The 21392-nt window shown below is 35.7% G+C and overlaps 1 protein-coding gene across 2 annotated transcripts in view; it reads right to left on the minus strand.

The window, feature by feature from the left end:
* PHIP (pleckstrin homology domain interacting protein) overlaps window positions 1-21392 on the minus strand; it is a 95782-nt gene that overhangs the window by 23489 nt on the left and 50901 nt on the right. For both annotated transcript variants that reach the window (XM_031057132.1, XM_031057131.1), the window contains exons 14-23: window positions 21367-21392; window positions 19508-19691; window positions 18724-18847; window positions 10791-10931; window positions 9931-10007; window positions 9021-9252; window positions 5864-5983; window positions 2177-2284; window positions 1655-1779; window positions 1366-1448 (exon numbers count right to left, since the gene is read on the minus strand). The exon at window positions 21367-21392 is cut by the window's right edge and continues 88 nt beyond it. In XM_031057132.1, the coding sequence (XP_030912992.1) occupies window positions 1366-1448; window positions 1655-1779; window positions 2177-2284; window positions 5864-5983; window positions 9021-9252; window positions 9931-10007; window positions 10791-10931; window positions 18724-18847; window positions 19508-19691; window positions 21367-21392 (1220 nt within the window). The remainder of the gene's footprint in view (window positions 1-1365; window positions 1449-1654; window positions 1780-2176; window positions 2285-5863; window positions 5984-9020; window positions 9253-9930; window positions 10008-10790; window positions 10932-18723; window positions 18848-19507; window positions 19692-21366) is intronic.

Genomic DNA, 21392 nt, shown 5'->3' on the forward strand with positions numbered 1-21392 from the left:
GGATTCATGCAATTATATAAATTTAATATTAAAAGATATAATAGATGCACAGATATTCTTCCCTAAAACAAAGCCAAGTCAAAAACAAAAATTTACATTATTTGCATTGGAAGCTTGCTAAAAGGTCCTGATACATCCAATACCTTCTGTGTAGCTTGGATTTATTCCAGACTGGAAATTTCTTGAAATACAGCATCAGTTCAGGAAGCCTGGCTAAGCTGTTCACAAACAAACTATGGCAATCATTCTGCTGCTGCTGCAATGATTTTGTGCAAAAACATGGCATGGCAGAGGAGGACAAGACCACAGATCCATAACCATAAGGAAAGAGCAAAGCTTAGTGACCTATTAGTAGATCTTCGTCAACCTTGTCACTTACAAGATCTTTAAACTGAAATGATCTTGGAGAGGAAATCAAGGTTTACATTTCTTATTGGAACAGAAGTCTAGGGTCTTTACCAAATTCCCTACAGAACTGAAGATGAGCTGTCTTTTCAGACAACATAGTGTAAGGTATGAGATGATATGGAACTTATTCCTATGGCATCATGTAATTTATACATTATAAAGTAGCCAACCGAAGGATACTGCAGAGACATACAACCTAAGGACATCAAAGGACAAATTAATTCATTCCACAGCTGAAAGGTGATCTTTGTCATCATTTGGAAAAGATGACTTGGAAATAGATCTGACTGGAGGACCTACCAGTCATGGGCATTGTTCCAATATCCAGTACTCCGAAATAACTGGGCACAGGCAAAATAAAAAGAATCCAAGTCATTCCCTCATCACTTGGCAGTGAATTATAACTACGTACACTTCAGTGAAGCTAAACCATAGGGTTTAGAAAAGAATTCAGAAAGTGTAAGAAGATGGAAAGAGCATTCTTCTTGTACCTAGACATCAATTTGCAATTTTTGAAAAAGTATTCCCATGTTTTCAGCAGAAATTTCAGAAATTGGTAAAAAAGAATCCTAGTAGCAATGCAGTTGTAGGAGAGCCTTCAATAAAAAAAAAAGAGATACAAACAATATATAGGCTACAAAAAGTTTTCAGCTAGCAACAAACACCACATTCCTAAAACCTATCCCTCACTACTCTCTCTGCAAATATACAACTGAAATTTTCTTTGCACTTTTTTTTAAAGATCACCTGCAATATTTAGTTTGCTTGCTGCCACTTTGGTCAATGACTAAGTAGAACTCCCCAGGTAACGATGGGCAGAGCTTACTCTCTGACTCCGGTATAGTATTAGGATTTCTTTACCATAACCTATTTTTAAGAAAGCTATCATGAAAATAGGTAGACACTTAGAAAAACAAACAAACAAAACCACAGCACACAACTTTTCCCACAACTCACCTATATTCCATCGCCTATGCTTTGCATCATCAAATTGTTGCCTCAAAACTAGGAAATCTATGACATCTGGCATATCATGGTACCTAATTACAAAAGAACACACAACTATTAAGCAATAAAACAGCAAAAGCATAACTTAAACCGCATAAAAAAATTAACACTTCAAAATCAACACTTGAAAAAATACAAGGCAATATTAATGTAATCATTTGACTTTCAACCTCAACACCCCCCTGGCCAACCCCATCCAAGAAAACCCCCAATTTGCATACAGTACTGCTTTCCTTACTTCATGGTGAAGGCTCCTCCAGTCAGTTTACCCGTATCAGGGTCAAGAAAAGCTAGTTTAAGACAGCAGAGAGTAGGCAATCCCACTTCATACTTAATCCCAACTATTTTCATCAGCTCTTGCTCCTAGAATAAATAAAATACTATGTACCACCACTGAAGTTAATTGAAATAGCTTTCTGAAACATGAAAACATGGGTATATTGAATGTACTATATTTCTGCCAGATCATGTCAAAATCAAGAACCTGAAATTTAGTCTTCCACAATGAGCTATTATTTCACAATGCAATATGCTTGAAAAATATTTTGCTATGAAGTGTAACCATCTTATCTGCTCAAGCTGATACAAAAAGTAGTAAAGTTTAAGGTCTGATTTCATTTGACTATAAGTTAAATTTCCCCCTTATCTTACAATATTAAGAGCACTAGATTTACTTGTATCAGGGACTTACTTCCAGTTAGTTTCTATTTTTTTTTTCTGTAATATTAAGATACAAACAAAAAAGAAAAAGAAGTCATACCCGCAATTCCATTTTATGCCACGGTTGTTTCTTGGGATTAATATTATAAATTTTGTTCTTCTTGGCCATTACAACATATGCTTCATGACCTTGTCGGAAATAGTAAACCTAAATGTGAAATGTGACAGTTATCCTACAAAGACTCTGTGGAGCTGAAATGCTAAAAAGTCACTGTTGTACAATGTGTGTACTTTCTATTTCATCAACTTTTCAGTCTGTTTTCCTGCCAAAGTCAGGGGTTCTCAAAATTTAAGTGGAGGAAATTTTAAAAAGATATTATAGAAACATTTACAAAAAAAAAAAAGCAGAAAATACTTAGAACATTATTTTCTGTATGGACAAAATACCCTAAATTACACATGAGTGAGGCCAACAAAATCACTAACAAAACCATCCATTTATCATTGCACCATAGAGCAATTAACTGACAGCAACAAGAATTCCAGTAATCTACCTGGTTATACATTACTGCAGGACAGGATAAGTTAACTATCAAGTATCACTAAATTCACTATCTAGCCTATCTTTTTTGAACAAGAAATATATTCTAGAAGGAAAAGTCTGTTATTGTTCTGGTAAGATTTTGGTGTTTGCTTCCATATCGCTGAAAAAATAGCCTAACAAATGCCTGAACAAACTAAAATAGACATTTCCAATGCTTATTAATTTTTTTAATCCTTCCAGTATATATTTCCATGGTTCAGACATCCAGAGTCTAATCCAGTTCTGCTTTGATCTTGTTGTATATATCATACCACATGGATGAATGCTTTTATAATAAGCCATCACTGTAATGAGTTAGTAAGCTGAAACCCATTAACATGAATTCAAGGAATGTATTTGAAATGCGAAACAGAGGTTCCACAAACTAGTCAGAACAAAGATCTGATAAATGGCTGTATTCTTGGTGCAATTTATGCCAAATAAAAGATCCTCTTCAAGTGTCCCAACATGGGATTTCCATCTAATTGCACAAAGGAAAGAGAGCTTTAATGTAAAGGTTCAATACAACAAAAAAAAGCAGAGCAGAAATCAATCTAAGTTTTAAAATACACAAATAAACACACTAATATTTGTATTCCTACCTACTTGCCAAAACTCTTGTATCATAAAACATTATAAAGAAGTCTTTGCCAGGTTTCTACATTAATGAGTACTGAACTCTTAGTGTCATGTGGCAATTTTTTTTTAAATGAAGAACTCCGCACCACATTTTTTTTAAATCCCTGTTTTCAGAGTATTCAATATGCATAATATTCTCATAGAGACAAAACATACAGCAGCTACAAAAGGCATGAAAGCACTGAGAATCTCCTAGGCACTGTCAGAATCTATCTGTCAGGAAAAGGAACAGAGGCTACTGAGACACATCTGAAGGCAAATTTACATTACACTCTCAACATTGTGATGATTGTTTCCCATACATTCTAGTGAATCAAAACAAAAAAAAGTGCACAGGCTACAAACAATCTCTGCTACACTCAAGTGTTTCTGCTAAACCACTACATAAATTCAATCCACTGTTTACAGAACTGAAATATTCTTTATTTTGCAAATGACTCTAAGCATTGCATCTTCTGGTAGAAGACCAAACTGCAAAGATATTTGTGAAAAAAAAAATTAATATCTTTTCCCAGGAAATAATATTTTTATGCTTGATGAATTCCTGCTTCTGCATGTTTGTTGTAGTACCCAGACAAAACTGGTTTTTATTGTGTTAAGGGCAGAATACTCCAGCAAACGTGCCTGCTATTTGGGTATTCAGACAGCGAATTGGCAAGCCCATCCTCTCTGGTGTGTTTCCACTGTTCCTCAAGTCACAGGGCAGAGATCTGTAAACAGCACTATTCAGAAAGGGAAATGGGATGGTATGTGCTATTCTTGTACACTAAGTGTAACTAAATATAGCACTACTGTTTTTTTCTTACTTGTTTGTACAGCTTGAGAACAAATTTTAAATATATCTCCCCCCAAATCTTATGAAACATACCTACCATCCAACAAAGTGTTGGAAAGCCACACAATATCTCTTCTCATAACGTTCCTCTAATTAAACCAACCCTTTATTTCTGTGAATGTCAAAAGTAACTTTCTAGATGAATAATTTCTTTTTATATATTAAGCAAATCCAGGGAAGGCAAGTATCAGAGATGGAATTTCAGACAGAGCAGCTGGATTACAAGCATACTCTCAATTGGTGCAATTATTCCTACTTTCTAGGCACAGGACACAAAACCTCCTGTTTTCCCACATAAAGCATTTTCAGCAAAAGGATGTACCCTACTTAGATATTCCTAGTACACACTGTACGTGGTATTCAGCAGGTGCCAAGTCAAACACAACTGTTTATCTTACTAAACCAATATGATGTTAAAGTCTCCTGAGCAGTATGGTACTGATAAATCCTTGGCTGCTTCACTGTATCCAGATGGTATCAGGCACCAAATATATTTATTTGGACTTGATCTTTTGAACAGCAGAGTCTCCAAAACATGCTTCCTGGAGGGTATCAATCCATAAGCATTCTCTCTAGCTGCAACTCTCAACTTGAAATGCTCCTTCCCTCCCTCACTAGACTTTGCTGATGTAATTTTTGCATAGCTGTGCTATGAACTGATCATTGAAGTAATCCAGTAAAAACAAAACTGCTTGCACATGCAACCTCTGCTTCTGATTCTGTTTCTGAGGTGGTGCCCACAAAAAGCTTCAGCTTGGGAACAAAGTTAATCAACTTTGCCACCATGTCAAATATTTCTCCAACAGCATTCTAAAAGTGTGAGCTATACAACTACTCTGTTTAGTAACTCAGAAAACATGCTGCTCCCCAAATAGACAACACACACTGCCCATTACAGCATAAGCCAGCTATTTCCTCTTATTTTAACCTGAGGGGGTTTTAAGAAACATGTACAGACTCTGGCTTTCAAGACTGCATTCTACCTAATACTACTTATTCATAGAATGCACTGTTATGTTCACCTGCTACATATTCCAAAACAGAAACTGGTGGGTATACTTTTGGTACTGTATTTTGAGACATCTGGGTCATGTTTACAAAGTATTTACAGTCTGGTTTGTACAAAATACATATATACAAAACCTTTCTCGTGGTTTTCCATTGTAAGAGATAAGCAGAAGTTTTTTATATCAGGAACACAAGTGATAAGGACAATATCAGTGTTTTTCTTCAAAATAAATGAATTTTAAAAAAAAATTACATCAAAACAATCATACCAAGCAAAAAAACCCACAACCTTCCCCAGGAAGCTTAATTCCTGGGGTTTTTTTCAAGTCCCAAACTGAAGTATGTTTTCAAGACCTAATTTCATATCTGATTTCTTACCTGTTTTTCAGGATACTAAATGCTCTACGATTAAGGAATACTTTCACAACATAAAGCACCTCACACAGCTTGTCTACAGGTGTCATGAGGAAATCCACACACTGAATAGCATACAAGAAGGAACACTACTGCAACAGCAGGGAATAATAATATAAAGTTAAAGCAACACTATGCAGAATATTTTTTAAGTACAAAGAAGCAAAAGCAATTTTAGCCAGATCAAAGAATGTTTTTAAGAAAATCCAAAATATTTTAAGTCTCTGGGGAAAAAATGCACAGATGAAAATACAAAAGGCAAAAACAAACTGAAAGAAGCAAGGACACAGAGGCAAAAACTACAATACCTCATCTCCCATCTGTGGGACAAATGGGCACCGCCGAGGAACAGTATCTGTAATCCATGCTGAAGGCAGCCATTCTTCCAGCGTCAAACCATTTTCTGCCAGAACTCCTACAGCCAGCCTCTGAAGAAAACATAGAGGATTTGTACAAAATTATTGTTACTGTGAGTATTAATCTTAACTGCCTTTTGAGATTTTTTGAGGGGTGTGGGGGGGTGAACTCTAACAAAAACTGAATTTAGTAACAGTCCAGTAATTATATCTCATGCCCAAAAAGATACAATGGAAACATGTCATTCTCTTGAACCAAATTCAATGGTTGTGTTGGCCAAAGAGGCACTAAAATTATACAGCTGCCTCCAATTAAGGAACCTTGCACAAAACAAGGAGGAAGATTTATGAGGTAAAGAACGTGAAAATTACCTGGGTTGGGTACATCCACATTACCTACTGGCATATTTAATATAACATGCTGTGGAACTACATTTTCAGAATGCATTTCCACATCACATACTTGTAAAGCAATGACACTCAAGGCAGTTGCTCATCCTAGGTGCACACTGCTTGTCTGTATCCAAGAAGTCAGATAAAGCAGAGATTTGTACAACCATTCAAGCAAGGCTGCTTTGAAATTACTAACAGGATTTTGTGTGTGTGTACAGAAAGCAGCCCTGGATGTCTGTACAGAAATCCACTTCATACAGCCACTGCTGGAGGACTGCATCTCCAGACTGCAAGTAGGATATGACATATGTAATTCCATTATACCAATTCAAATGTGGTTTCACATGACAAGAAGCACTGTGATGATTGCACCAGTGAGTATCACAGGAAAAAGCATACATATAGTAAAAAACAAAAGCCCACCAAAAAAAATCAAAATAGAACTTCTCTACTGTAATAAGTCAATAAGATAGAAGCACTTTGTGAATTCTGAGGTTCAAGCAGGTCTGTCTTGCAAAAAAATGATACACTGCATCAGAGCAAAGTGTCTAGCTAACTGGTGAATTATGGGAAGGCAGAATCTTCCCTTCTTATAATTTTACACATTAATCATCAGTTGAAAACATTCTGGAACTGAGGTCTGATGTTAGTTACTCATCAAGAAGGGACTATTCCTGGTGATTTTATTAAATAATTTCTGAGACTCTACTAAATCCTTTAGTAATTAGTTCCACTACCTGACTACACACTCAAGTGGGTTTGGGGTGGGAGGGGCATGTATAATGGGAAAATGGGTCATTTTTGAGCTTTCTGTCTGTGTCATCAGGTGCAACATCTCACTGTAACAAAACACGGAAGGAAATAATTCTGCATTTATTCCTTTCTAAGCCATTATAGTTTTATACAAGCTTTTTCATCATATCTCTTCCAAACTCTCTCCTTTCTAAGAGTCAGCCTCTGCGTCTGATCTAAAGAAAAAAAAATGTTCAGTACTTTTGATCTTCCTGGGTGATCCTCCCTTGGCTTTCTTCACTGCTGTATCATTTTTTTAGATTGATTTTTGGTAGAGAGGGATTAGAAACGTAAGCACCATTCAAGATCATTAAATCCATGCATTAATAGAGACGAATGTCAATTTTTCTCTACTCCTTTTTTAATTTTTAAGATTCTGTGTATGGCTACAAAGACAGTCAGAACTTTCCTCAATTGAAAGACCTAATTTTGAATCAGGATCAGAATGAGGAAGAACTTTCTACCAGAAAGGCCTGTGAGCTCTCTGCTCAGTAAGGAGGTCAAATGTCCACCACAAGAAACGTCAAAGACTAACATCTGTCAGGAATGACAGGTATAATTAATGCTACCAAGGGATAGAGGAAAGAGAGATGATTTTCTGCAATACTTCCAGCCTCATATTTTCTTCTGACTCAAGAAATAAGCAGGTCAGCTTTCAAAGTCTGAAATATCTAGCCCTGGTAATTTTTGAATTAAAGATGTCCCATATCTCAATAACTGGGACTAAAATGGATGCAAGATTCCCAAAACATTCTGTTTAGTTTTAATCTAAGTGGAAATACTAGGCCGTCAACCAGTTTTTTATTTTATAATAAGAAGGCAAACTAGAAGTTTCAATCATTTAAAAAGTCCCCCACCATCTATTTTTCTCATCTGCTTTCTTATTCAGTCTGATACTTTCTTTTTGTTTCAGACTGTATAAACAATAATATACTATTAGTATTGACAGTGCAACTAATGACTGTGTACAATACAGAAAAAGTAGCCAAAACAAAGAATAGATTACCACCTGACATCCTGTATGCCATACCAGAGATTCACAGCTAATCTGACACTGTGCCAACCTCTTGTGTTCGAACAGCTGTTTTGCCACTCTACCTTCTAATGAGGGCTAAAAGACTGAAATAATTATCTTAAAGAATGCTGAGGACTCCTAACCTAATAAATAAAGAAAATACAGGTACTTAGTTTAGATGATACAGTTAGCTTCCTTGGGTACTGCAAAAATAGAAGCTTTAAGCTTACAATAACAACTAACATCTACCAGATAGATCACTTCTGGTCTCTGTATAGAAAGAAGGAAGAATGAAGTTTTCAGATCTAACAATTAAAAACAAAACAACCTCTCAAAAAACACACTGAAAATAACTAAAGTCACTGGAAATATCTATGTACTGATATAAACTGTAATTACATTATATTAGAAAGCAAACAAAATACAGACAACAACGAAGTCCTGATCAAGTCATATTTCCCTTGATGGAGTCAATACTGACAAGCATAATGCAAATATCATATATCATAGAATTGACAGAAAAAAATTACATGGTTGTGCAGATCTAAAAAAAATTGCAATTATATAAGAAGACAAGTCAGCACAGCTGTAAAAATACTGGCACTTTATAATAATACTCAATTGTATTGGAAGTTGAATTATTCCACAGAAAGGAAGTTTCTGGTGTGAGCAAGGATAGTGATAAGGACATTAGAAGTGCTCCTTACATCAAATGTATCATATTCAAAAAACATATCATTATAGTCATCTGTCTTACAAGAGGTCTTTAATTACCATTTTAAAAGAGTAAAAGTCATTATGTGTTTTAAAATTAGACAATATTAAGTTATATATGTAACTAAATCATTCATCCAGTTATTTCTAAGTCAGCTGGAATGAGCAACTGGTAATACACAAAGAACATCTAACCTTTTGTTTTCTCTCTTTGGGTTTCCTCTTCTTTGGTGATGTTGATGGTCCATCTTTCTCCTCAATACCCTTCTTCCTTTCCTTTTTAATTTGCTTCCTTTGTTTTTCAGGTCCTTCTTCATCTTCTGAACTACTTTCTGCTTTCTTTGTTTTAATTTTAGGAATTTTCTTTGGTGGTTGCAAATTGATTCCTGCATCTGCTGTCCAGTCAGAATAATCACTAGAATAGTCACTATAGTTGATATAACAAAGAAAAAAGAAATTAAACCCTAAAGTTAAAAAGTGCGTTGGATTACAAAATATAACCCAATAAAAGATTACAGTTAACAGTAATCTAGCTAACGACAATGTTTTAATAGTTAAAATCCTGATGATTAAAACCCTATATTCTATCTACAATTTAAATGGTAATAAACCAAAAGGCCTGACATCATTTGGTCTTGGAAGAAACTTAACTTATAGCACCCCTCAAAGTAAACATGTATTTACTTCATCAATTCAAGATGATAAACATTGAAGTTTGGATATTGTCTTCAAGACTTCTGGTTTTGACTAGCTTTGAATGAAAAAATAAAAGATGCTCTATTTGCTCTTTAATTTCAAACCAAGGATCACAGCTCAGACTGAGCACCATAGGAAATTGCTACTACCTGCCTGAAGTGTTTGTGTGCCTGATAAGAAATACCTTCCTGCAAAACAATTCTGCTTCTACCAAACAAGGAAAAACCTTCCCTAAATTTTAGTTAGCAATATGACTGAAAATTAAATCCTGAAACTTTCATGTTCTTCTTCACTTTTTCTTCTAAATCTGCACAAGTGTTAGTTATTAATCATTAACTGTTTACAGTAAAAATTATTAAAGATTTCTTAGTAAGAATTTTCTCCGTATGTTATATATACTGTCACTTACCTAGAACTGCCATCACTGTGCCATGCTCTTTCGTCATCCTCTGATGTTCCACCACTGGCAACAACTACTTCCCCTTCCTAATAAGGAGAGCAGAGGGCATTGGGAAGGGGGAGAGGGAGAAGCAGAGAAAAAGAAAGGATTTTCTTTAGAGCTCAAGTTATAATATATGACAATACAATGAAAACTTTTCTAGGCTTTATATGCGTTATAAACATCTGGCATTCTAGAAGCTTTATGTTAAAAAGGAATTTTAGTTTGCAGGAAGTTCCTTTACTTTAGTGGACTTCTATAAAGAAGCATGAAGATATCTGTGCCTGGCCAGATGCAGTGTAGAGCAACATTTTTCATCACCATTTGAAAAGATTAGTTTACCTTCTTGAAAATTATTTTTATTTCCACATCTTTTTAATATCAAACAAAAACCCAATATGAACATTATGTACTCCTCACTCATTCTCTGGCATAGCTACAGAAGCACAGAATAATTGAGGCTGGAAGGGACTTCTGGAGGTCATATTATCCAACCTCCCTGTTCAAACAGGGTCACCTAAAGTTGGTGACCATAGTGCTAGGCCACCTGGGCAGTACTGACTAGGCTTACAAATTGCACACATACTTTGCAAAATACCCTTACAAATGAGCATTTTTCTCCTTTGTCAATTACTTTTTAAGTCAAAGCCAAACATATACAACAGCATGTGAAAACCTAATACAACATAATTTTTAAAAGAGGTGAAAGGAAATGCCCAAGGAAAAATTTAACTTGAGTTTCCACTAAAAACAATGTTTCATTAGCTGAAGCAGGAGCTTAATGCATAGAAATGGAATGTGTAAGACTGCTTCAAGAATAAAGTTCTTACATCTGAAGAACTGTGTCCATTTTCCACCTCTTCAGCAGGCCTTGCAGTTTCTTCTGCTGCATATCTCGTACGGTAGCTGTGCTGATTGGCTGCTTGTTTCTTTGAGTCACTAGCATCTAGTAAATTATCATGAGAATGGTTCTGTGAAGATATAAAAATCAAAATACATGATTTCTGAGTGTACATTTTATTAATACATAGCATTTTCTTTAATAATACTATTCCAGGAAGCAATTTTTGCATTGGCAAAAAGTTACAAGTCCAAAACTAAAGAGCTGCTGAAGAAAACACTCCATATGCATAGTTGAATGAATATAAGCACCAAACAGTTCTGTGTATTCTGGAAATAATTAAATTTCTTCCCAGATACAAAAACAATTTTTAAATCTACAATTATTAAAAATATTCATTCTCTGAAAAGTACATGTCAGTTAATAAGGACTAAAACATAACTACTGATAGGCTGCTAAGGGTTTGTAAAAGCTTAGAATTACACTAAAAATGGCTAAGGAAAGAAGACTCTTAAACAGAAGTCCAAAGTGTTATTTTGCAGTCAAAGGGTCAGATGTGTTAGAAAAGAACCCCGTACAGTAAAACATCCTTAGCATAGAGATGACTGTTAGAAAATACAGACCTTTAAATAGTATGATGATGCATTGAAGAATTCAAATGAATGAGTCAGTTTGAAAGAATATGAAGCTTAAAAGAATGAAATAAAGCTGTAATTTAGAAACACTTCATGCTCCAGCATTAAGAGATTTTGTTCCTCCTGTAGAATATATATAATGCAAACACTTGCTCTCTACATCAAGTGTACAATCTTGTCTTAGTTGCCAATCACTGGGAAAAGAACCCAAGAGTCATGATCTCAATTTCAAGAGTTTTGTGCTAATTTTTTTTTTTTTTTTGGCATGTACAGTCAAACTTCATCCTAGCTCAGATCCAAGAAAATAATTTCTGGGCACATTACTAAGTGCCACAAAAAGAGATACACTTCCTTCTGTTCCAGTATTATCCTCCTGCCACAAAGAAAACCTTGGGTATCTACTAGGTGCTGATAATAGTTGAAAAAAAAAACAGTCCTAGAGATGAAGAAAGCAGAACTGAACAAAATAAAGAAAGGCACTAATATTTTGACAGCCTTCTAGAAGAGCAGACTGCTTGTACCTATTCCTCTTGATTTTTTTTTCTTTTGTAGGAAAGAAAATACCTTTACTATCATGTATGATATAAGCTGGTTCATTAGGTTAAATTTTCTTCTTGAGGAAAATAACTCCCACTTTTCACAGTAAAAGCTGTACTAAAACTTGGCTATAAGATTGAGTTTTCCTTAGCCACAACAATCATCATTAAAGTGCAGAAGTTTAGCAACTAGTTTTTCTCCCATGCTCCCTGTTAGAAGATACACTCCTTCTTGCAGGCATGACTGCAACAGTTCAGTAAAGCAAGCCAGCACACCACTCTGTAAATTTGTGTTCCAGTTTTCATCAAAGCACAGAAGACCAACACAAACTGCTCCATGCTCTTTCCAGTGAGTACTGTGCTTCTGTTGTTCTGTCCTTCTGTCTAGTTGGGGAAGTTATCACTGACAGCACAGTTACCAGAGACACTTCTAACGGGATTGCTCAGCCATCAGCATTTTAACATTGCCTAAGACTTTTGAGACCTGGGGCACTCATTCCTCCTGCTGGATTCAAACTGGCAGCGCACAAGGGATCTCCTCAAGCTGCTCTGACCTGACCCAGAACAGCTCCAAGGCAGCCCTGAGCCCAGTGGCTGAGCCCATCACACAGCCTTCTGTCCTTCAGCCTTCTGGGGCTGCTCACTTCTCATCAAGCTTTCAAGATCCATTACTGAAGCAAAAAGGTCACAAAAACCAGTGCTATAGCAACTTCTTTCTGCTACTGCACTGTGCCTTTTTCACCATGAAACATAGTAGGGACATAGCAGGGACAACAGAATGGAACCACATAACCCCAGTGAAACAATTTAGTCAAATATCCATTACAATAAGGGGGACATATTTTGCAGAAGCTACATTACAGCTTGACTGCAATGTTCATGTCTTCTCTCTAGAAACAAAAGTCCTAAAATCCTTACCTCCCTGTTTCTCTTCAGAGGTGAGGTTTCTCAAACAGTTATCATAAATACAGCTTTTCCCTACTCAAATAGAACTACAGATGCTTGGAAAACTGAAGCACTTGGCATTACTCTTTGGTTCCAAAAAGAGTTCTTTTCTTTTGGCAGTTCAAAGCTTGAGGGAAAAAACAACAACCCAGCCCCTCCGCCCCAGTCATTCCCACATGGAAAAAAGCAATACCACTGTATAAATAATGGGTCATAGTGATGCTTTGGGAAAGATACAATGTCAAAACAAGAACAGAAAAAAAACCCAGGAAAACAAAACCACAAGTACTTATCCATGAGTAACAGAATGATAGAATGAAGTTGGAAAGGATCTCTAGATGTCACCTTGTCTAAACCCACTGCTCAAGCAGGGATTAGAAAAGTGGTCATAAGGTATACAATTGCCTCATCTTGCCAAAAAAATGCATTTTAACATCATTCCTATTCATCTTTACTTTTCAAAATCTGAAGAGAAGCTGTGAAGATGCAACTTTATTTATTTGGGGAGGAGTGGAGTTGAATGTCAAAGTTTGACTATAAAGTACAACAGTTTTTTTTCTCACAAAATGTAATTATCACCAGCGTGTTCAACTATAACTGAGGAAACAGAGTTGATGCCTCCTCTGCCTCAATATATAACCTAAAGAAAGAGCTTGAAATTGTACTCTCAACTCTAACAGTAGGCTGGGAAATAAAGCCAAGATAACTTATGATTTGAAGTTCAATCATCACTTTCTCTCTAAACACTTTGATGAGCAGTCATATATGCTGATAAGTACCTTGTACCTTGTCCAAGGCTTTCAGTCAGTATCAGAGCACATCTATTGATACACCAGAAATTACAGCTCCTGACAGAAGTTTTTCTGTGAAATAAAAATGATGGCATTTCCTGTATTTGAGGGGGATACTGGACACTGCTGGGGGTCTTGGTAACATCTTTTGTGAGAGATACAGTGGAAACCCAGTGATGCCCTGACAATTCAGACCACACTGCATTCTATGGTCCTTACGACTCTGACAGCACTGGAAAGCACAGCTTTGCTGCAGTGTCATACAGGGCTGAAGCAATTTTGGAAAGCTTTGGCTGTAGCAATTTCATGGTATTTCCTAACCAGCAGAATCTATTTTTATGTGAAAATGATCCTTCCTTCCTTAAGCCAACAGGAATTAACTTTTACTAGGAAGTTTAACAGGGGCAAGGCATAAGCATATGGCCTGTATCAGAACCCCAACATTAAATAGGTCTCTCGCCCTGGCATTTTCTCTTTGGCTAAAGAGCACCCTTCCACACTCTCCTCAAGTCTGAATCAGTGTCTGTAATTACTTAGTTTTTATTCTTATCACATCACATGTATGTAAAAAATTAGTAAGAACTGTTCCACAAGCAGTGAGATAACAGACACGAAGCACTAAGTGCTAGGTTCTGGAGTTTTAGATTATTTTCCTCTTAACATCTTGCTGATTTAATTGGAAGTATTGTTTAAATAACATGTAAGTAGAAAAACTTATTTCTGTGGAACAAAAATAAGCCACTTTCAGCAGAACAAAGTACAAAGTTGCTCCTCTCTGGGTTCTGTTAGTTTACACAGTCATTTGCACCCAGCACAACAGAGGCTTATGCCTGCTTTTGTCCATCCATAACAATTTCCCGTGTTAATTGGCATCACATTTCCACTAAATGATAATGAGGAATATTTCCATTTTTGTCACATTTTACTAGGACACACATCATATCAACCCTCTAGTGTACAGAAATTTCACACTCTTAAATATTTATTAAAATTGTCTAATCCCAGTAGTTTAACAGACTAATCCTCTTAAGTACTTGGACTGGGAATATTTACGTAAGCATGTTATTTATCTCAATTTTCATCTGCTCCTGAAAACAAGCAATTTGAAATACAGTTCGATTTTGAAGATGTAAAAAATCCATTCTATCCTCTTTCATTAATGTATTGGGGGTTCAAGTTTCTGCTCTTTACTTTTTAAATGTTTTAGTTTAATAATAGAAAAAACTCTAATCCTCACCAATGACTTTGAAAGTCAAACCAAGTTTGTCATTCAACCTGCGGGTCAGTTATACTAAATACTATTTACTAAAAACTATTCAGGTCAAAATACCCCAAGTTTTTAGTTTCTCCCCCACAACTCCATTAGTCCCTTAAGCAATCACATTCAAACACTTTTCTGTATGACCTGTGTCAAAGAAATGTGGGATTTCAATGGCAGAACACTTCTGTGACTTCCATTTAAATTGCAGATATTGTTAAAGAAGAAAGACTGAGCTATAATTTTAGATTACTTTTAACACACCCTACAATGACCCTGAATTAAAAATTAGCAATAGGACTTTGGAATCTCCTCAAAATGTAAGTACAGCTGCTCTGTGTTCTTCCTTATTGACCTACACTTCACCTTGCAATCCAAAATGCTAATAACATTCATTCCTGCCCATCTTTTCATTTTATTTCTGTATTTTTGACTTTTTTTCAGTTAGAAGGGAAGAAGGAAACCGAAGAAAATATTATTTCATGATTATCATTATTATATGAATACACCTGATAAATTTCAGAAGTTGATGTAAAAACCAGTATTTCCTACTGGTATGAATTACAACTGAATTTTCCTATGAAGACAATGTTTTAAATACAAGCCTTGTTTTACTCTGCTTCCAGAGAAGCTGACAGTTCTATAGAGTAAGACATTTTCTAGAATTTTGATGCTGTAGTTCTTAGGTCTAGAGATTACTGGAAGAAAATGTCATGCCCTGTATTTTGCTAGACATGTTCCCCATCTCCTTTAGCTCATAAATTCTCTCATTAAACCTGTAAGAATTCACTATGCAATAAGGAATAGTCTTGCAACAATACTGTAGTATAACTTACAAGGAATCAGTATCAAAACCTACTGGATATTCTCAAGGAAAAGAAAGATTTGCACTGTGCTTTCCAGTTCAATCTTCAACCTAACACAGTTTGTATTTCAAGTCACACTGCCACTGTAAAAGAACAGCAACAGAAGAACAACCATAATGAAGTTATTAATTTCTACTTAAAACAACCCTAAAAATATTGCACGACAGTTTTTGGATTGCAGTCAATCTTGTTTCTCTTCCCAGGTGTTTATTTGAATTTATTGTGAACACTACAGAAGATGACAACTCCAATTCACTCTTCCTGTTGCTCAGACACTCCTGAGCAAAAGTATTGCTCATGTTAACTATAAGCAACAACAAAAATCATAAAAATCATAAAAATCATAAAAATCATAAAAATCATAAAAATCATAAAAAGCAGTTAATTGAATTGTGAGACTCAATCACTCAAGATCAAACACCTTCTTCTTCTTGAAACGTGCTTATTTAAAGCCCATGGGATATGTACTTATTTCTGAATCCCTCTGAGATTTTACTCAAGAGATTTGAATTAGTGTACTTCTCAGCAGTCTAAGTCCTCCAAAAAGAGATGTATTTAATGAAGAATCAGCTATGGAAGAATACCATTTTTTTATCCCAAGGTGTTATAAAAAAGTATTCAGTAGGGTTTATGAAGGCTTTAAGTGTTCTGAAAGTATTACTAAGTATATCAGTAATAGTATTTAGAAAATTTACTGACATACTCATATGAAAAGACCACAATTGCCTGGGGTTATTCATTATTTTCTCAGAACAAAGGCAGAAAGTGACTAAAGGATTTACCAAGTTATCTCCCTCACATTCTGAGAATCCAGAATCCAGTTCACAGAACCCCCCAGGTGTAAATATATGAAGCTGAAGAAAATTATTCCTAAGTAGCAGTTGCTCTGAAGGATTTCAAGGACATAAATATCTGGAATAAAAATATGGGGCCCAAAAGATCCACTGCTACCATTATAGTTTGGAGATCAAAAAAAAATTTTTTAAACAGGATTTTAAAAAAACATTTGCTTTAAATTTCTTTGTTGCAAAGATATCATAAAAATAATTGCTAAAACCACAGCGCTGGACCAGCTAGCCAATTCCATTAAACTTTTATGTCCTAGTGATATTTTAGAAGAAAACTGTAAACCAATTAGAAATTTAATGGTAATTTGGTATGGATTCACATTATCAGGAAGGATCTTTTGACTAGGCTGCAGCAAAAGACAAGGAAAAAAAATAGAAACCCACGAGCAGTGCAACTGTTTAACTAAACTAAAAGAAACTATATAATTCAGCACCAAAATACATTCCCTCAAGACAGGAAAATACTTTGTTAAATGTGAATTTGTCAGGCCCATTTGCTATTATTCCCAAAAGAAAAATAAGAGTTAAAGACTTCTGATGTCTTGGTATTTCATTCATGAGTCCTGTCATGTGGCATAAAGTTTGGAGACAAAAGTGAACAAATTTCTTTCAGTATATCTTGGGAAAACACACAATGTTGGTGCCTGCAGAACTGAAAAGAGTGCATCAGGATCATTTTTTAAGATAGCAATGCATTGAGATTTTAATACAAGAAAGAAATTGAAGGAAAAAGTAAGAAATAAATTAAATAAAGAAATTTAAACTTATTAGGGAACTGTGAGTAGGGGACTGCTCACATCACTTCTTTTGAAATATTTACTTTGGTTGGGTATGAAAAATGTAGCAAAACAATACTCAAATTTAATATCAAATATAAACTTGCTCATTTCAAACTTACTCTGCCACATATGAAATTAATTAATCGTTATTAAAAATTACAGAATCACCACAAAGCATCTGAAATTTACTTATTTTCAGATTGAAAAAAATCTCAGTTCCTTCCTTCACAGGCATAAAGTATGGTACTCTAATGAATTTAAGAGCTGTAGTCTTTTGCTCTTTTGTTTGTCTACTTGTTCTTTTTATTTCATTTATTTAGTTTTCCACCTTATATCCTGTAAGTGATTTTTGCCTTTCAATTGCAATTGCCACAATTTGCAGGTGTTCCTGAAAGCTGTATTTTACAAGCTTTGGTTTGAGGATGAAAAGAATCTCCTCCATATTAAACATACTATGAAACTCAAAGCATGAGTTCTCCTTTACCATTGCTAAAATTCACTTCCTTTATTACAAAAACATAATTGGCTATTTAGCTAGAAAAGCATAGATAAGCATGTGCAATTGATAGATAAAACTAATTTTAAACAAAGACGACTTAAAATGCTTTCCGTAAACATAAAATATGTATCTTTCAATTTTTGTAACCAGCAAGAATATGCAAGATTGAAATCTTTTGCAAGTCATATTTTTAAAAAAGCATGTTGCTTATGACAATCTAATTCTTAATACAACTTATTTCCTTCTACTTAACCTATCCTGCTTTCATCTTTTCTGAAAATGTACTCCCAGCTCTAGAAAAAGCATGACTTAGATATAGCCCATAATAGCCCAAAATATGATTTTTAGGGTACTATGAGAGAAAATACCCCATTATCTATTAGGAGATGTATTTAATCTGTTAAACTTAGGAAGTGTGACTTGAGTTTTAATACAATCTTTCCACAGAACAGTATGTCAAACAGTAGACAACAGCAGAGGGGTGTATTGATTAATAGTGACAGACTCCCTACAGCAAATCATGTCCCTAATGCCAGATTTGCAGGGATTTCTCCCCACTTCTGAAAGCAATCCATGTTGTTTATTATTAAGAACATATTGAAACATCAGTACAGACAGGCTTCCTCATTCTGGGGAGGCAAACAAACTCCCATACCCTGGTCTGTAAATTTAAAACTGAGAAGAAGAATGTAAATTTATGTGACCCAGCTTATTGAATTACATTTTATGCTTCATTCTGTGATAAGGTACATGTGGACCACTTACCTTAGAGAAAGTAGGTATTTTGTTTTCTCTTGGAATGTGACTCATTACATGTTTTCTTTTCTCTTCTGATCGATACACCCTTATTTCTTCTTCTCCCTTTGCTGTTCTCCATTCTTCCTGCCTACTGAAAAAAGAAAATGGAGATGTTAACTTCAAAGGACATTACTAAAACTAAGAGGATCTATTCCAAACCAGGGAATAGACATTCAACATCTACAGCATTCTTTGAGCAGCAGTTCATCTCTTTACAGTTAGCATATGGTTTTAAAATTAGCTTTTTTCAAACAAAGTAAGATTTTCATCTTATTTTATTAAACGAGAGCAGCTTATGCTTGACTATGGCAAGTAGGTTTTTTGACTTACTGATTTAAGTATTCATCATTTACTGATAAAAATTAAAGTTCCAGTTCAGAAATCAAAATTCATCTCAGGGACCTAATAGTTTAGGTCAGTATTCCAGCCATAAAACACTACATAATGACAGGATACAATCTTATGCTAGAAGTCAGAAGATATTGAAGCAACTAAATTCCATTGCCTATACAAGTTCAATTACTGTGTCATTGATTAGAAGGACAATTTTTATTCCTAATTCTTCTGGAGTTACAAGATTTTTCAAGCGATATATCAACAAGTGATTTCAAACTGAAACTGACTTTGTAAGAAATTTGAGATGACAAAATAGAAAACAAATAACAATGTGAATGGCGATAAGAATTCCAAAACGGTTCCATTTAATGTTCCATTTAAGTTCACCACAGTAAAATTCTCCATCTGTGTTTACCTGGCCACACCAGAAGACAATTCAGGCACTACCACCCTGCGGCTCCAAGCCACGAGGTCCCGCTCAGTGGCGATTTCACTTCTGGGTGCATTGCTGTGCATCTGACGCACACCTTCAATTTGCCCACTGCGCCTTAACCCTATATTTGGTGGGGAGTGTACTTCTGAGGTAGAGCTTACAGATCCTAAAAAGTCAAAAAGCAATAGCTCTTGATCTGAAATTCTTAGGGAAGCATTAGAAAAGAAAGACTTGGAAAGAAATGGAAAAAATTACTTTATCTATTACTTCAAAAGAAATCATACAAACTGAGTATAAGTATTTCAGCAATTTCTACAGTCACCACAACACAGTACAAACAGCTACTGGGCTGCAGCACCCTGTTTAAAAATTCACATTGAAAAGAAGCAGGTGTACCAACAATCTGAAGTGAAGCAAATGTTTGCTTCTTTAAAAATACCTTTGAAAACATTTATGCAAAGCTGACTATTGCTACTGCACTCTAGATCTGTATTATAAAACAGTGAGGTATCTCACTGAATCAGTGTGCTCCTTAAACAGTCTTCTACCTTCAAAAAAAAGGAAGCCTCAACCCTGGAAATTAGGAATCAAGCTGTAAAATTACAGACAAAAAACTGAAATGACCAAGAGGTTAAAAATAACTAAACCAACCCAAAACAAAGCCACACACACATGCAAGAGCCTTCGAACACCTACACAGTAGCAAAATATCAACACTTTTCCATATCCTTACACTCACAAGCTAATCCTGATTACTCTAGTGGATTGCTAACCATAATTTTTAAAGTGTTGAAAACTACTGTGTACTCTAGTGCAAGACACTGAAACATGGAACAACTCTGCAGAGAAATAAGTATTTCCTTCTGTCCTGGGTTGACTATACGATGCTTTAATCCCCAGATCGTCTCATTTGCTTATGCTGAATAATAATAAGTTTTGCACCTTTAAGACTTGTTGCAGAGAGTGAAGGGGGGAGAGAAGAAGTGTGCAGTTTGTTTTCAGACACTGGACTCACTCCTCCAGATTCCTCTCCCTGGACTGTGTTGTCTGTGATGAACAGACAGCAGGACAGAGAGCTCTCCTTTGCTTTTAGTTAGTTTTAGCTGGCTGAGGCAAAGAAGTTCCCTGGACTGTGGTTTTTTCCCTTTTCTTTGGACCTCTTGGAACCTGCTCTGGACTGAACACCCAGGGGAGCACCGGCAGCTGCACCTGTGGCCACTGGGCCGGGCCGGGCCTGGCCTGCGACAATTCCAGCACCAGAAGGACTGATCAGAGACTGAGTGGGTTGAGCTGCAACCCAGGATGGGGGGTTTCTCAGTTTGTCATCTCTTTTAGAGCGGCAAGGGGTTTTATTGTTTAATATTGTTTAGGTTCTATTGTTTAATAAACAGCTTTTTTCCACTTTTCTCCAAGGAGGTATTTTCTCCCAGTCGGGCGGAGGGGCTGATTGAATTTACCTTCCTACCAGAGCTCCTTTGGGGACTCTCTCCCAAATTTGCTCCAAACCAGGACACCTTCCACTTTTCTTCCTCCTGTATCCTAATTTAAAAGAAGTCAGATTTCAAACAACTAGGTGGCCAGTTCCAGATTAAACAGTAGGGTAGTTACTCCTAAGGGCTGCATTTCCCTGAGTGAGGAGACAATAACAAAGATAAATCTGTAATGTTAAGAAGCCAAATATTTAGCAAAAGGCAAAAAAAAAAAACTATGGGAAAGCGGTACTGTTTTCTACAGCTGCATACCTTTCTACCAGTTCAACAAAATGCACCAGTTCATGAACAATATAAAGGGATTTATGTTTTCCAACTCCCAGCCTCAACATCCATCCCCCAGTCATCTACCTCTGCTTATCCGGCTGGTACCACTG

This window comes from Geospiza fortis, unplaced genomic scaffold (genome assembly GCF_000277835.1).
Source record: "Geospiza fortis unplaced genomic scaffold, GeoFor_1.0 scaffold190, whole genome shotgun sequence".
Classification (NCBI taxonomy): domain Eukaryota; kingdom Metazoa; phylum Chordata; class Aves; order Passeriformes; family Thraupidae; genus Geospiza; species Geospiza fortis.